This window comes from Typopeltis vanoorti, chromosome 3 (assembly GCF_054136105.1).
Source record: "Typopeltis vanoorti isolate ZY-2024b chromosome 3, IOZ_Tvanoo_1.0, whole genome shotgun sequence".
Classification (NCBI taxonomy): Eukaryota; Metazoa; Arthropoda; class Arachnida; order Uropygi; family Thelyphonidae; genus Typopeltis; species Typopeltis vanoorti.
The window spans coordinates 168935714-168953674 of record NC_143551.1 but is presented as its reverse complement, the minus strand read 5'-3'; the positions used below and the strand labels follow the sequence as shown (position 1 = coordinate 168953674).

Genomic DNA, 17961 nt, shown 5'->3' with positions numbered 1-17961 from the left:
GGTACCAGACTGCAGTAAACTGATGAGGGCAGGGACTTGGGGATAGTGGTGGATAGAGAGTGACATTCAGAGGGCATACTGCAAAAGTTGGTAAAATTGCTCAAAGGATTACCTAAATGTTGAAAAGAATGATAACAAGTCAAGATAGGGTAGTTATTATCCCTCTTTATAAGGCTATAATTCAGCCACACCTTAACTGCTGTGCACAGATTTGGTCACCTAGGTTCCTTAAGTTTCAGGAGGTGGTAGAGAGGATTCAGAAATGAGTGACCAAGCTGACATATCTGTAGAATGTTCCATATGAGGCCAGGCTGAAGGCTTGTGGGGTGCAAAGTTTAGTTGATAGGCAGAAAAGAGAGGGGGGGGTCTATAAGAATGACACAAAAATTCTTCAATGCATGGTGATTAGGAAGAGAACTAGAGGCCAATCTCTGGAAGCTGTGTAAGAATGTGGTTAGTGAGGAAGTGTAGATTAGACTTTTTGAATGGAGAGTGGTGAATGAGCAGAATGGGTTTGCCAGAATTATCTGTGACTGCCTTGACTGTGAATGAGTCAAGTCTTCTGACTCCATGGGGATACCCATATAATAATGATGATGATGATGATAATTTGATGATATAAAGTTGGGGAGAATTATAAGTAGCACTGCTGATATTGATGCCATTCAGGAAGATTTAACAGACTTTTGACTTGGACAAAGGAGTGGGGTTGTAGTTTTAATATTAATAAGTGAAAATAATCGCATTTTAGAGTGCAGAACTATAAGGCTGTGTATTATACTGATGGTGCCATACTGCAGGAAGTGAATGAGATTTAAGATTTGGGAGTGATAGCTGACAGTAGACGAAGTTTAGAGGGGATATTGCAAGTGTTGCAAAGGCTGCACATCATAGTGCTGCTATGATAACAGTGATACAACCTTATCCCTACATGTTAGAGATAAGGAGGTGGTTGTATCACTGTATAAAGCACTGGTGACTACAGTGACTACTGTGCTCAGATTTGGTCACTTGGTTTTCAGTATAATGTGGAAACATCAGAGAGGGTCCAGAGGCAAGTGACTAAGACAATACCAGGACTTTAGAATGCTCGTTATGGAGAGGTTGAAGAAATGTGGATTGCAAAATTTGGTGGACAAGAGGAAAAGAGGTGATATGTTAGATACATTCAAGTTAGTGAGAAGATTTTATCGGAATAATCCAAATGGAATTATAAAAATAGCAGAAGGTGAGAGGGGAGAAACCAGAGACCATCCCTGGAAGTAATGTAACACTGTGTTGAAGAGTGATGCGAGGAGTAGATTTTTTTAGATGGAGAATTTTTACATGGAGAATGTCAGTGAATGGAATGCAATACCAGAATGTGTTGTTAATGCAAGGAGTGTTAAAGATTTTAAGATTCTGTATGATAAATATTTTGTCAGTTGAATGAACCTCCATGGAAGGTGCAATAACAATAAATAAGAACAATTGCCATATATGATTAATATATGCCATATAGAAAGTAAATTAATCATAAAATATTCATTTAAAATATCTCGGAAATCTTAGTTACTAAAAATGGTTACCGCTAATCCTTCTTGGCAGAGCATATAATGGACGGTCTGTGTGACATCAGCTGCATGGATATCATTGTGATAAGGATTTTTGTGTTTTCCATAACCTGACACAATCTGACTTAAAAAGTTCTCCAGCACTGAATTAGATATCTGGAATATAATGTAAATTTAAAAAAACTGCATTCAGAATTAAATTCATTATCCAAAGTAAACAAAAGCGTTTATAGCAGGTTAATTCAAACTCAAAAAAACAATTTTTATACCCATTTAGATAGTGTAATATGCAGATGACTAAAATTTTATTAAAACATTACTAAAAACTTGTAGTATGAACAGTAACTACACAAACACATTAAAAATAATTAATCTGCTAGTTATGCCATCTAAGCTTTCAGTCAAATAACTCGGCCATCATGAATATGATTTGTATATAAGATATCATCTAACATGCCATTAAAGGAGATTTATTTATATAACACAAAAAATATGGGAAATAAAGATGGGATGTTGAATTTTCACTTCGTGGGGATATATTGTTGGAGGTAGAGTGGGGTGATAGTGGATAAGGATCTGAAGTTTATGGGACATATTGCCAAAATTGTGAGGACAACACAAAGAATTATAAATTAAAGATGCTAAGAAATTATATTCTTGGTTTAATCCTTTATCCAAGTGTAAGCAAACAAAGTTTGCACCTGAAGTATTTTCAGGACTGGGCAACTCATATATATAGAGGCTAATGACTTCATATCACTTGCCTTAGTATCCCATAATGCAAAGCACACATCCTCACAGACATGTATACTGCTGTGCATTATGCGAAGGGTCATTACCCAGACCGGTTTCGACCTTTATTGAGGTCTCATCAGTGGGATCCAGAGGTGATACCAAGGTTGAAGTAATGCAGAAGTCATATTTTCATATACGAGTAGCCAAAACGTGTCACACATCTTATTATTAAAATACTCTGGATTAGAGATAGTTATTGGAAGATTTTCCACTCTGTTATACTATAAATTAAAGATGCCTAGAAATTATATTCTTGGTTTAATTCATTCAAGTGTAAGCAAACAAAGTTTGCACCTGAAGTATTTTCAGGACTGGGCAAATCTATATAGAGGCTAATGATTTCATATCACTACATGAAGGTTGAAACTGGTCTGTGTAGTGACCCTTTCCATAATGCATTGCAGTATACATATCCGTAAGGATGCGTGCTTTGCATTATGGGATACTAAAGCAAATGATATCAAGTCATTAGCCTCTAGATGTCGGAATGGATCCACAGGCTGACTTTGGTAGTTTTTGATCTCTAGAAATGTCAAATATGAGGAAAGGTTCAGAAGATGTACTAGTAAATAGAAAGAAGAGAGGTAATATGATAGAGACCTACAAGTTGGTAGGAGGTTGTTATAGGATCAATGTTGGAGAGGTTTAAAAGAAAACAGTGGGAGATCAGGGGAGAACCAGAGGTCATCCCTGGAAGTTGTATAAGGAGCGTGTGAGCAGGGGAGTGAGAAGCAGGTTTTTTTGCATGCAGAGTTGTGAATGATTGGAATGCCTTGCCTGAGAGCAGAGCCGGTGCTAGGGTCTTTGCCGCACGCATGCAATGTCTATCTAAGCGCCCCTGAAACGATCCGGGCGTGTGTGGTTCTTTTACGATAATAAAAATTGAAATTATTTCAAATTTCTTAAATAAATTTTTACAGAACAGCCACACACTGGTTCGCTAAATGTAACGAACCGGGGGTGTTGACTAAGCAGGATAATCGGTAAAAACCCGAACATTCAAAAAATCCTCAAAAGTTAAAGCAAATTTTGATAAAGCCACCTCACTTTAATCGTTGAACATAATGATACAGGGATTGTAGCCTTCTCACCAACCCGAATCGCTAACAAAATTAAAATGAATTTTAATTAAAGTTAAAATTTATTTGAACTAAAGTTTAAAAAATTCTTGCATTTTACAAGTTACTAAATTCTTAGTAATTTGTAAAAATTTTTAACAATTTTTATAAGTGGAACTATCTTTTAGGAAAATAAAAGAAACTCAAGATAGATGAGAAAATAAGAAAACAATTCAGAAATAATTAGAACATTAAATATAAGTATTCAAAAAATAACATCTTTACAGAATAACAGAAAATAAATTAAATTACATAAATATACTTGACATTTTTTTAAATTAAAATTTTAGGGTTATTGATTTCATATTCATAAAATTAGAAAAAATGGTCTTAACGTCTAATTCCGCACATATATCATTTTCAATAGCTATTAACGCCAAACTAACAAGCCTTTTTTGTGACACATTATTATTATTATTATTAAACAAGACGTCATGGAGTCAAAGACTCATCTAGGAAGTCCTTTTATCTCACACACATCTCATCATACCGCGTCTTAAACACATTCAAACTCCTTGCAGACACCACACTCTCAGGCAAGGCATTCCAATCACTCACAACTCTGCACGAAAAAAACCTGCCTCTCACTCCCCTACTCACACCCTCTTTATACAGTTTCCAGGGATGACCTCTGGTTCTCCCCTGATCTCCCACTATTCTCTGTAGAACTTCTCCACCATCGATCCTATAACAACCCCTTACCAACTTGTAGGTCTCTATCATATCTCCCCTCTTCCTTCTCTCCACTAGACTCTGCAAATTACATCTTTTCAATCCTTCCTCATACTCGACATTCAAGAGGTCAGAAACTACCTTAGTCAGTCGCCTTTGGACCCTTTCCAACATCTCTTCATCCTTCTGAAAACCAGGTGACCAAATCTGGGCACAATAGTCCATGTGTGGCCTAATCAAAGCCTTATACAATGGAACAAGAATCTCCCTACTTCTACACGTCAGTGTCCTCCGCATCATTCCCAGAAGTCTTTGTGTTGTCTTCACAATTTTGGCGATGTGTCCCCTAAATTTTAGATCCTTATCCACTATCACCCGCAGATCTCTTATTTCCTCTACTTCCAACAATATATTCTCACCAAGCATAAATTCTGCATCCCATCTTTGTTTTCCAAATTTTAAAACCTTACATTTTGCAACATTGAACTCACATCCCCATTTGCTTGCCCAATCACTCAATTTATTCAAGTCTTCTTGCAAGGCCACAACATCTTAATTACTCTTCATGGTTCGTCCCAACTTTGCATCATCTGCAAACAACTGAATATCTCCATCCAAATCTTCGCCAATATCATTAATATACAAGTTAAATAGTAATGGCCCTAAAACAGATCCCTGAGGCACTCCACTAGTGACTTTCCTTTTCCTGGATATTGCACCCCCATACACAACTTGTTGATACCTATCAGATAGCAGTCTCCAATCCAATGCACTAATCTAATATCCAACCCCATGTGCTCTAGTTTGACTGTCAACTTATCATGAGGTACTCTATCAAAAGCTTTTGCAAAATCCAAGTATATTACTGTGTATCCTTCTCCTCTGTCCATGGAAGCAGTCACTTTATTGTAATAAGTAAGTAGATTACTAAAACATGACCTCCCTTTAGCAAATCCATGCTGTCCATCAAAGATTATATCATTGTTGTCAACCCAACTCTGGATCCTAGTTCTCACAAGCTTCTCCAACAACTTAACCACAACACCTGACACACAGATAGGCCTATAGTTTGATTCTTTAGTTCGATCACCTCCTTTATGAAGTGGCACAATCTTGCCCTCCTTCCACTCTTTAGGGACTTGACCAAGTGCAAGACTCGTATTAAAAAAATATGTCAAGGCAGGTGTCAACTCTCTGGCACATTCCTTCAGAATACACAGTGAAATATTATCAAGTCCCACAGCCTTATTTACATCTAGTTTACTCAACTCCCCAAAGACCTCTTGCTCACTTACAGTCAGTCTCTCCTCCCCATCATCAACTGCTCTTAATCTCTCCATGAAGTCACATTCACAAGATTGAAAGATCTTTATGAACTGCTCATTAAGTATCTCCACCACACATTCTGCAACAGCTGTCTTTATACCATTTCCTCCAATCAATGTCATCCTTCCATAATCATTCTTTCTTTTGCTGGCTACATATCGAAAGAACTCCCTAGGATTCTTTTTGGCTTCATTAGCTAACTGCTGTTCATACCTCTGTTTAGCTACTCTCACCAACCAAGTCACCCTCCTTGCCTGGTCTTTGTAGACCTCATGAAATTGGTTACTTCCACTTCTCTTATGCTGCCTCCACAATGCCCTTTTTCTCTGTATTGCATGCTTAATCTCTTTATTCATCCATCTCACACCTACCTTATTTAACCTTCTCACCCATGGTATACATTTAGACATTGCATCTACTAAATATTTTCTGAAAATCCCCCAAACTGCATTGATCTCTTTTCCAGCTAACTCCTCATTCCATGCTACACCTGCAAGCTGTCTCCTGAGCTCTTCATAATCACCCCCCTTGTTCTTAAGTAGGTTTTAAATTAAAACCAACTTTTAATCAATTTCAAATTGGAAAAGGAACGTACACCACTTGCTACACTAACAGGTAAGATTAATAGTATTCTTAAAGCAATTGAAAAGTTAGGGAAAGATAAATTATTGGACAAAATAAAATTAAGAATATTGAAACTGTTTTGAATATTTAAATTATCCTTCCGAAAAATATCCCGGAAAGTACATAACTCATTATATAGTTCTATTGCATTGCATGTCGCCATCCTTCAAGAGAATCTCTAAATCGTCATAATTTTTTCATAAATCTACGTTATTAATTTGTAGTAATCTATACATGAAATTGAAATTATCATAATGTTTTTAGTTGTTCAAAACGTTCTATTAACGAACACATTGCAATGTCTAGAAGTGTATGAAACACATTCACTGTAAATTTATCTTCTGGTGATTGTGGCGTTTTGTCATTATGCTTGTAGTCAAGTAGCCGTGTCTTCTTTCGTCGTCGGACTTCCGTACCAGTTTTAAATTCTTGTTCTCCGTCCACCTCTTCATTTTAGAACTTCTTTAAAATTTGTATCTGATCGATACCCTTGTAAGAAAATTATTTAAGTTTTCGATAGATTCTAAAGGAAGTGTAATGTTCATATTTTTGTCTTGAAGCATTTTACTCACAGGGTTTATTCAGTTAAGTAAATCATGCCCAGTTATAAGAGAGCAAATAAATTTGTAGTCCTTTATTTTATCACATAATGTTTGTGCTTCATGCTGAGTTTCTTTATTAAAATCTTCATTATTTAAAATTTCAAAAAGTGCATCGTAAATTTCTCGTAACTGATATCGTAGAGGGCGGATTGCATTAATTTTACTTTCCAATCGCGTATCTGATGGCTGTTTCAATGTTAATTTTTTACGAACTTTAAAAGGATTGCCCAACGTTTGTAAGAGAATGAAAAGAAATTGCATATTTCTTGAATAATTGCAAAGAAACTAATTGTATTTGCATTCACTTTGGCTCGTTAATGATTAAATTTAGAGTATGAGCAGCACATGGCATGCAAAAAGCTCAAGGATTTTTGTTTAAAAGCAATTTAAATTTTTTAAATTGCTTTTAAAAAAGAGCCCATATTTTTTCCCTTTCATATTTGCCCCATTGTCATACCCTTGACCTCGCATGTCTTCAATGGGAATGTTCCATTTTTCCAGTTGTTCCATTATTGTTGCGCATAAATCACGTCCTGTGGAATCTGATATATCTGCAAAACCTAAATAATAATGGTCATTTGTTCTGTTTTACTTACATGAGGTGTGCAGTCTAAAATGATGGAATATTTAGATTTTCGAATTGATAATAAAATTCGAAATATTATCGAATTGATAATATTCCTGACTGCATTACTAAAGTTTCCAATATTTCATTTTGACTGTCTTTATTCAAATAGCATACTCTATTGTTTCGTTGTAGGGTTCTTTCAACATGATTTTCCATAACGGGATCAAATTTTGCAAACAGTTCGACTAATGTTAAAAAATTGCCGTTATTCCTATCATTTAATTTATCAGATGAACTGCGAAAAGTTAAATTTTGGATACCAAGGAATTTTATAATTTCAATCAAGCGTTCTAAAACACTCGTCCAATGTTTCTTTTTCATTGAGTCTCTCAATCAATAGTAGTTTTGTTTTTTACATTTTTATCAACTTCCTTCCATTTTAAGAAATTTTTCATGTGAGTTAAACTAGTCTCATGTATATGCAAAGTTGTACTTACATTTCTCCAATCGTTATAGCCTTCTACAAGACTACTTGATTCGGTAGGTGTGAAAGGTTTGCAACAAAAGCAAAAAACAGAATTTAAAGTTTCGGAATAAATGAGCCATGTTCTTGACACGAGGTCACCGTTTTCCATTTTTCAATTATAATATGTGTCGCCAAATTTATGCCCATATGTATCTCTGGGATATATTATATTTTTCTTTTGAACAGGCCCCATTTCAATTAAAACAACTCGTAATTTTTCATCAATATTTCCCCATTCACCTGGATCTTCTAAATGTACAGAGACTAACAATGTGTTAGTTTCGTGGTCAACTACAACTAAATCTTCTCCTAACTATTTTTCACTTAAAACATGCATCTTGTTCAATAGTTGCAATAGTACTTTCCTGAAAACTGGATGATGTACATGGTCCTTCAACTCTGATTTCTGATGTATTGAGTTGGTTATAATCTGCATCAGAATATTTTAATATTTTAACAAATTTATTAAGAGCCCCAGTTTGTTTCTTAACATCTGCTTCTTTCGCAGCATGACGCTTACGATTTTGTGCACTGGATAACTTTTTTTAATTTTTGATTCGATTTCTATTTTATACCCACAAGAAATTATTACACAACACGAAACAGAGACGAAATAATAGTCTGCACTGCGCTACTGTCTGTAGCCTACTGAGATACGTACCATATGACTGGTTAACTTGCAACAAATGTTTTGTACGAAAATTCATTTCTACACATAAAAACTGTTCACCATTTCACTTTAGATAGACTGCAATATACACAACATTCTTTAGGCAAGCATTTAGCCTGCTCTCGCTGCAAAATTATAAGCAGCCAGCTGATCAAAGAGACGGCAAAATACAATTTTTTTAAATTTTTATTCGGTGTATCCAGCCAATATTTATTTTAATATTGATCATTTTAAGATTTTTTTGTTTTCATGATAAAAATTTTGTTTCTTAAAAATGAACTTATGAACGGTACCCCGGTGCCCCCTTCGCAGGGGCGCCTGCATGCCTGCTTCCGCCGGCCAAGCCTGAGAGGATCGTGTCTGCAGAGAATTTGAGTGTGTTTAAAGCATGGTATGATAAGCTGTGTGCATGCATGATAAAAGGACCTCCTAGATGAGACTTTGACTACATGGAGTCTTGGGATAATAATAATAATAGCATGTATAGCATTTTAAATAGAGTTAACAATTAAGTTTTAACAGTTACATAGTAATTTAAGAGCTAGCAAAATATGAGGAGCAATTATTATTATTATTTGGGCATCTCTATGGAGCTTTATATTTCCAAATTTAGGGAGACAAAACACACGTGTTGAAATGATTATTTTACTTATTATTAATAAATTAACACTTGACATTTTGATCCTTGTATTGAGGTCATCATCAGAAGGATACATGTGTATAGGGAACCAAGCTACATGCTCTTGCACTCTGTACTGGTAAATTAAATCTACGCTGTTAATTAATCGTTTTCTTAGCCTGACCTCTAGAGATAATAAAATAAAATAAAATAAAATAAAAGTTGAGAAAAAAATAATAAAATAAAATACAGGTAACACTCATATAATGCAGATGTTATGTTCCATAGAAATACTGCATTATATAAATCGTGTTATGTGAGACTTAGATCACATTGAAAAAGTAGGGTCAGGTTCTGAAATCGTTTTTTTTTTTTAAATTATATAAACAACGAAAAATCCAACAAAAACAATATTTTTATTTAATTCAGGTAATTCATGTAAGTTAAGAAAACATAAACCGAGACAAATACATAGTATAAAATTATAAAAATTACAAATTGTACATAAATTTCGTTGCACACAACGCATAAATGTTTTAGACACAATAAAATAAAGTGCATATTTTAATTGTCATCACTGTCTTCAAAAATAACATTTCGTAGATGTTCTTTAAGTGACTGGAGGTCGTCACCACTTGAAATCTCTTGGACATCATTTGTTATAATTCTCATTGCCTACTTCGGCTGGTTTAGTTATCAAGAAGTCAGTAATGAGACTTTGCTTACCACTATGCTGCAATTTTTTATTAAGTTCATAATATGGCACTAAACAAATATCGAATTGTCTCATGAATTTTCCTGAGCGCTCCATTGAGGGATCATTATCCGTAAAATAACTCCCTAACTTTCTTGCCAAGTCCAATCCTTCTGCTAATTTCTTTAAACTGAATTCGTTAACAGATTCATCACAATCAGAATCTTCGGCAGAAATTTCTCTTCGATTTGGTTCGACGCCATCTATTAATTGTACCAGTTCCTCCTCATTGAAATCTGTTTCCTCATCAATTAATTCATTAATTTCGTTTTCAACCATATCGCAAAAGCCCTCTCCACCAAAAATGTGTGCGACATTTATTATACAACGTAGCTTGGCATCCGCTGGAGGTATGAAATTTTGTTCCAAAATGGATTCAGGCCATTTTTTTTTCCAGCAAGCATTCAGCATAGAAGGTTGTAATTCCTTAATGGACAGAGATATAATTTTCACACAATTCAATATTGAAAACTCTTTCCGTGCTTGAGGCAGTGTCATGTTTGGATTAGATTCCAATTTTTTCCAAAATTAATTCGAATGTTCGCCGAATATAATATGACTTAAATGTTGATATTATTCCTTGGTCGAGTGGTTGAATAAGTGAAGTAGTATTAGGCAGAAAAAAAGTTATTTTAATATTTGGATGGCTTAAATTTGTTGGGTGGCCTGGTGCGTTATCTAAAATTAGTAAAATTTTGAAGTCGATATTCTTTTTCTTTGTGTAACTTTCTACATCGGGTACAACATACTTGAAAAACTAATTTTCAACATGCTAGCTGTAACCTATGCCTTTTTGTTGGACTGCCATTAAACAGGTAGGGTGGACTTGTCGAGCCCTTTCATCACATGCGGATTTGTCATGTAATTACCTGATGCATTACTACAAAACAGTAGAGTAATTCTATTTTTGGAAACTTTGAATCCAGGAGCTGATCTTTCATTTTTCGAAATATAGGTGCGGTTTGGCATTTTTTTCCCAATATAACCCAAATTCATCTGCATTGAACACCTGGTCTGCACTATAACCACCTTCTTCAATGATTTTTAAAAGTTCTGCTGGGTATTTCCAAGAAGCTTCAACATCTGCTGATGCTGATTCTCTCTGGATTTTTAAGATTATACAAAGAAAATCGCTTTCTAAAGTTTTAGAACCAACCCTTACTGGCACAAAATCCATGCTGAGATTCTTCTGAAGAATCTTCACCAAGTTCTTTTAAATGTTTATAAACTTTGAGAGCTTTTTGCTTAATAAGGTGTCAACCCAAAGGAATTTTCTTTTGAGTGCAATCTTCTATCCAAATCATTAGAGATTTCTCCATTTTTTCTATTAGAATATCGCGTACACGAGCAATGCGCTTACCGTTGATCCAGCAATAACACTTTCTCGAATTTTATGTTCATTTTGTTTGATTGTCCAAATTGTTGATTCATTTAAATCCAGTCCTTGCAATAACTCATGGTTTTTCTCCAATTTTCAACTAATCCAAAATTTTAATTTTTTCTTCGAGAGAAACGAATTTCCTCTTCAATGTTGTTTTTTCCCTTTCGTCGCAGTTTTAGTGGCCATTACAATAAAACTAATCTTTTACATAAAAAAAAAAAGCATTACATATGTTTGTAACTCACCAGAAAATAAACTGCTCAGCTTGAGAATTACACACTTCTGATTTTTAATGCACTTTCCTGGCAGAAAACGAAGACAATTTTCAACAATAAACACTTTATACAGTAAACCCTAGATGACGAACCTATGGCACTCGTGCCAGAGGTAGTACATCTGAGACTTTTGCTGGCATGTCAATGATTTACAGGTGATATCCTTTTACTGCTTATAAATTATTCAATTTTTTTTTTTAATTATTACAATACGTACAAGTTGAATTTTGTTTTACATAAGAGAGCAGCTACTATAGACGTGCATATGATTGGTACGGTATTAACAAAAGATTGTGCGCCCCAAAGACAAAGGTAACCGACAAGCATTGAGTTGAAATGCTAATTCTCCTCAATCAAATTCCATAATATCTGAAAATGTCATAACAACATTCACTATTAGTTTTAACACATTCACGACAGTGTGTCATTTATTGTTCCAATGGAACTTCTCATTACCGACTGGCTCAACTCACAAAAATTTCAACCCTTGGTTGAATTTTATGGCTGTTTGTTTACGTTTGAAGTGGCAGGTGAATTCACACACTCATTAATTGGCATGTTTCGATTCTTAGTAGAATTTTATTTTAAGTTAGCCTTTGTGATCTGTCATAATGACATCGAGAATTTCAAATGCAATAAAACAAACACTTATTTCATAATTAAAAAATTGGACAATAGGCTTTAGTTAGATACTGTGTTTCAGTGCAACATATGGTTTTGCTTGGGTCAATACAGCATTGTGAGAGGGGACATATGATTCATTAGTTAGCGCCGTTTTTATTCCGGCTGTCTCTAATTGCCCTATTTGGTGAGAATTACAGACTGCAAAACCCTCTGTACAGTACCTTATTCAGGAATACAAAAAAGCTAAATTTGATACTTATAACTACTTGCACAATACGAACAGACACAAATTTAATGAAGATAAAATTTGGTTTTTAAGTCCTGCGGTGAAAAAATATGAAAAAATAAAATAAATAAAGGGTTACTAGAAATTGTAGACCGCGTTATATCAAAAATGCATTGAACAAGAGTTACTGCAATTTGTAGACTGCGTTATATCGAAACCGCGTTGTATAAGTACCCTGTTATATGAGGATTACCTGTATATATATATAAAAATTTTAAAAAATTATAATTAATAAATAAAATAAATAAAAAACTACAATAAACTCTGCTAAAGTCCTTACGTACTAAGATTCTTCTGGATTTGTATAGTTCAGATTGCTATACTATGATTTTCTTCAGGACTTGTACAGTAGAAGTTGCTATGGATTGTTAAGGGGGAAAAAAAAACACTAAACAAAGTCATCTTATATTGGGATTTTTCTTTGGCTTGTTCTGGATGCTATAAAAGTTGCAGATGGGTCATCACACTCTTGGAATGGTTAGGCCATCATTTTTGCTCAGATTTGGGTTATGTTTGAGTATTTCACATGCTTTGAATTTCCTCTCGAACCAGGTTTTGGTGCGGTATAGGGACATGATATTTTTCCAATCAATTCTGTGATATGTTTGGAGTGCGTGGTCAGAAAGGCCGGTTTTTCCAAAATTATTATTATTGTTGTTGTTCCAGGCAACTCCAAAGAGTCGACAGACTCATCGAGGGAGGCCCTAACATCATGTCAAGAACAACTATTCAACATTGACACAGTATCTATCATACCTTGCCTTGAACTCATTCACGGTCATAGCACCCACAACAGACTCTGGAATCTTATTCCACTCATTCACCACTCTCCAAGTAAAAAACCTAGCTCTAACTCTCTTGTCAACCACGCTGTTGCCCAGCTTCCATGCATGGCCCCTAGTCCTCCCACCACCAGTCATATTTTCAAAAATATCTTCTGGATCAATCTTATAGAAACCCTTCAGTAATTTGAATGTCTCAATCATATCACCCCTCTTCCGCCTATCGTCCAATCTCTGCAACCCACAAATCTTCAACCTTTTCTCATAAGGATCATTCCACAGACCTTCTATCATCTTGGTCACTCGTCTCTGGATCCTCTCCACTTCTTCCCCATCACGAAGAAACCCTGGTGCCCATAACTGGGCAAAGTAGTCCAGATGGGGTCTTATCAAGGCTCGATACAGAGGAACAACAACTTGTTTGTCTCTGCATGTTAAAGTATTTTTCATAAGCCAAGTGATTTGATGAGCTGATTTAGTCACTTTTGCAGTGTGCCCCCTAAACTTCAATTCCCTATCCACCAACACTCCCAAATCTCTGGCCTAATCAATCTCCTGGAGTACGGTTCCACCAATGCGATATACTGTTGCTATTCTTTTCACCCCAAAGTGCATAACCTTACACTTTGCCACATTAAATTAACATCCATTTTTCCTAGCCCAGTCCTCCAAACTATCCAAATCATCCTGTAAAATTTTGACATCCTGTGCACTCACAATTGCTCTACCCAACTTTGCATCATCAGCAAACAAGTGAACACTTCCTCTCAAATCCTTTCCTATATCCTAAAATGGAGGTATTAATGTGTCGTTCGTGTTCGTCCTTCCTAATTGGGATGGTTCGCCCTGTTTCCCCTATGTAGATTACATGTGCATTATATTTTGTATACCCCTGGGTGGGCTAGGTGTGGAAGAGGATCTTTGGAAGAACTGAGTAGGTGTCTTAATGTTTTCGGGGATTTAAAGATGGTTTTGAGGTTGTATTTGTGTAGTGGTCTGTCTATTTTTTTCAGAAATGCCTCTAACATAAGTTATGGCAATAGCATTCTTAAAATCTTTTTTTTTTTTACTAGTATCTCTGTGGAGGATTTTGTGAATAGTTTCATTGATTGTATCCATTTTTTATAAATGTATGGTTGATGATCTTTTATTCCTGGTTTAGATCTTGTTCATTTGGACAAATATTTTGAGCTCTGTGTTTAAGGATGCTTATGACACATAGTTTTTGTGTTGGGTGGTGGTAAGAATTTTTGTGTATATGCCTGTGTATGTAGGTTTGTGGTAGACTGAGAAGGAGAGACAGCCTGAGGGAAGACGTGTGATGAATGTGTCTAGGAACGGAAGAGAGTTGTTGTTTTTCTATTTCAATGGTGAATTGAATACGTTTGTGTTGTTGGTTCAGGTGGCTAAGGAATGTATTCAGTGTTTCATGGCTGTGGGGCCAAATGGCAAAAATATCGTCGACATATCTGAGCCAGATTTTGGGCTTTAGACACACTGACTCTAGTGCTCGTTGCTCAAAGTCTTCCATATAAAAGTTAGCAATTGGGGAGGAAAGTGGTGAGTCCATGGCTGTACCCTCTTTTTAAAGGGAAAAATTGTTTTGCCACACGAAATTTAATTATCGTTAGAGGTCAGGCTAAGAAAAAGATTAATTAACAGCATAGATTTAATTTAATTTACCCTACACACATGTATCCTTCTGATGATGACCTCAATACAGGGGTCAAAACGTCAAGTGTTATTTTATTAATAATAAGTAAAATAATTATTTCAACACGTGTGTTTTGTGTCCCTAAATTCGGAAATATGAATGCTGATCACCGTATCAGGAATTCCTTGAAAGTAAGGATTCTGACATAGGAGAAGAACTGCTCCATAGTCTCAATGCTGCTGGTAGGGAAAAGTGGATTCAAATAATTGAAAACATAGATTTCAAACACTCTAGTAGAAAAGCCTGGTCGCTACTTAAAAAGCTTGGTTCAAGCCCCCTCTGTACCAAAGAAATCTCCTCTTGTCGATCCAAATCAGATAGCTGCTCATATTGTTTTGATTTCTAGAGCTCCGATAGATAAAGAACATACTAAAGAGGTAAAACGCAAACTAAAGGCTATGAAGTCTGCAACTCAAAAGAATCAACAATTCTTTATGCCTTTTTTACGTGATGAAATATCCTCGGCACTTCAAAATATCAAAATAGGAAAGGTACCTGGATTTGACAATGTTCATAATGAATTCCTGATGCACTGTGGACCTAATGCAAAATCATGGCTGGCTAGGTTCTTTAATGATATACTTGAAAGTGGCTGCGTTCCTAACGAATTTAAAAGGACAAAAATCGTTGCAGTGTTAAAACCAGGTAAGCCAGCAGACAGAACTGAAAGCTATCACCCCATAGCCCTTTTAAGTGCAACCTACAAATTGTTGGAGAAACTAATATTGAATAGGATCAGTGATAAAATTTTGGAATGTGTTCCAATAGAATAAGCAGGGCTCAGAAGAGATCACAGCTGCACAGATCAAGTTCTCATCTTAACAAACTACACTGAAGCCGGATTTCAAAGATGCCTGAAGACTACTACAGCCTTTATTGACTTAACAGTGGCTTACAATACTGTTTAGAGGGTGGGACTCATATATAAATTTCTTAAGGTCATCCCATGTAAAATATTAGGTCATCACCTAGACTGTGTGATCGATATTTCAGGGTAGTCACCGGAGGAAGCATCAGTAAACAGAGAGTGCTTAAGAATGGATTACCTCAGGGCTTTTTAGCTTTTACAGTGCAGATATTCCTGAAACAGCCAGCAGGATGTTTGCTTATGCAGATGATCTAGCTTTGGTGATCAGTGACAAGTCTATCAAAAGAACTGAAGAAATATTGACAAATGATCTGTTGGCTTTATGGCAGTTCTATAAAAAATGGAGATTAACACCAAATTCTGGTAAAACTGAATGTTCTTGCTTTCACTTAAACAATAGTCTTGTAAATCAAAAACCAGAGATATATGCTGATGGAACATTTTCATTTAATCCGACACCTAAATATCTGGGAATAACTCTGGATAGAACTCTGACATATAAACAGCATATGATTAATATTGCTGCTAAAGTTTGCACCAGAAATAACATAGTTCAGAAGCTTTGTGGTACTATATGGGGCTCAAGTGCCACAACTCTGTGGTGCACTGCAATGTGTCTAGTTTACAGTGCAGCAGAGAATGGTGCTCCTGTCAGGCTCAATAGTTACCATGTCAATAAACTAGATACTCAGCTTAACTCCACTCTGCATTTAATAACAGGTTGCATTAGGAGTACACCCTTACAATGGCTCCCCACTTTGAGCCATATTGCTCCTCCAGAACTGTGACGACAGGAAGCCTTGCTTCGTGAATATAAAAGAATTTTAAATAACCAAAATCTCCCAATACATGAATTTATTCCGGATGCTTTATCCAATAGACTAAAATCAAGAAGACCTGACTTAAAAACCACCTGTAATCTTCTTAACCAGAATGACACTATGGTGAGTAGGTGGGATGTACTGTGCTCCCAACTTTCAACAGTATGAAAAATCTACTAACATCTAGAGGATAAAATTTGAAAACAAGACTAAGAATCTCCAAATGCAACATATGGTCTACGTTATTATATGGAGTAGAGACACGGACACTCTTCAATCTGAGTGTGAAAAAACTGGAGGCCTTTGAAATGTGGATGCTGTGAAGAATAATGAGAATATCATGGAAAGAAAAAAAGACAAATGAAGAGGTACTAGAGATGGCAGGTGTCAACAGGAGCGTGATGAAAGAAATTAAAAAGAGAAAAGTCAGATATTTTGGACATATTCTGAGATATAACTGCCTACAAAGGACACTTCTCGAAGGAACTGTTGAGGGAAAGGAGAAAGAGCGGAAGACAAAGACTGGAGTGGATGAAAAATATAGAAGATTTGGACCTATCTCTCATATGAGGAATGCAGCAGAGAGGTGCAGAATAGGACATGGTGGAGACACATGGTAGTCAATCTCCTGGAGGGAGTAGACACCTGACAGGACAGGACTGTGCTCCCAAGCAGTATCACCTGAAGTTCGCAATCACATAAACATCTTCCAAAAACCATCTGGATTTGACCTGCCCAGGAATATGTGGATGACGGCTAACAGGATTCATATGGGCCATGGTGTATGTGGAGACTTGCTTTCAAAGTGGGGTAAGATACCAAATCCCCACTGTCCCTATGGAGCCAAGACCCAAACTATTTACCATATAGTACAGGAATGCGAGCTGACAGCATATCCAGGTGACTTTAAGGATATCTTTGACCTATTCGCAGAAGCGATCACATCAACTGGATCAAAAACCTAAATGTTAAAATATGACTAATCTTCTGTCTGATGCTTGTCATAAATTTCATATTTGTATTTGCCTGAATGTAGACTTTTTTTAAAATTATTTTTAAATTTAATTTAATTTTATTTTTTTTTATCATATATGTGTATCTTATCTATACTCATGTGTATTATATCTTATTGTCTTTTAACCTTGTTTACAAGCCATACGATAAATAAATAAATAAATCATAATCCATGGAGATGTGACCCACGAGCAGTGCAGTCTCTACGGTAAGTTAAAGATAAGTGTTTCCTTGTTAATTAATCGACTAGCCTTTTTGAAATGATGTAGAGACAGCAACTTAATGCCCAAGTGCATTAAACTAAAGAAGAAGTTTAAATCAGCTAAAGTGCTCTGTATCTATGCCCAGTTGGAAAAAGCTTTGTGAAGA

General features: G+C 35.7%; 1 protein-coding gene across 1 annotated transcript in view; it reads right to left on the bottom strand.

Moving 5' to 3' along the window:
- The window catches only part of LOC150108734 (dual specificity calcium/calmodulin-dependent 3',5'-cyclic nucleotide phosphodiesterase 1A-like), a 663448-nt gene that overhangs the window by 141211 nt on the left and 504276 nt on the right, over positions 1-17961 (bottom strand). Inside the window, exon 8 of the mRNA XM_090416188.1 lies at positions 1569-1709. Within this exon, the coding sequence (XP_090272314.1) occupies positions 1569-1709 (141 nt within the window). The remainder of the gene's footprint in view (positions 1-1568; positions 1710-17961) is intronic.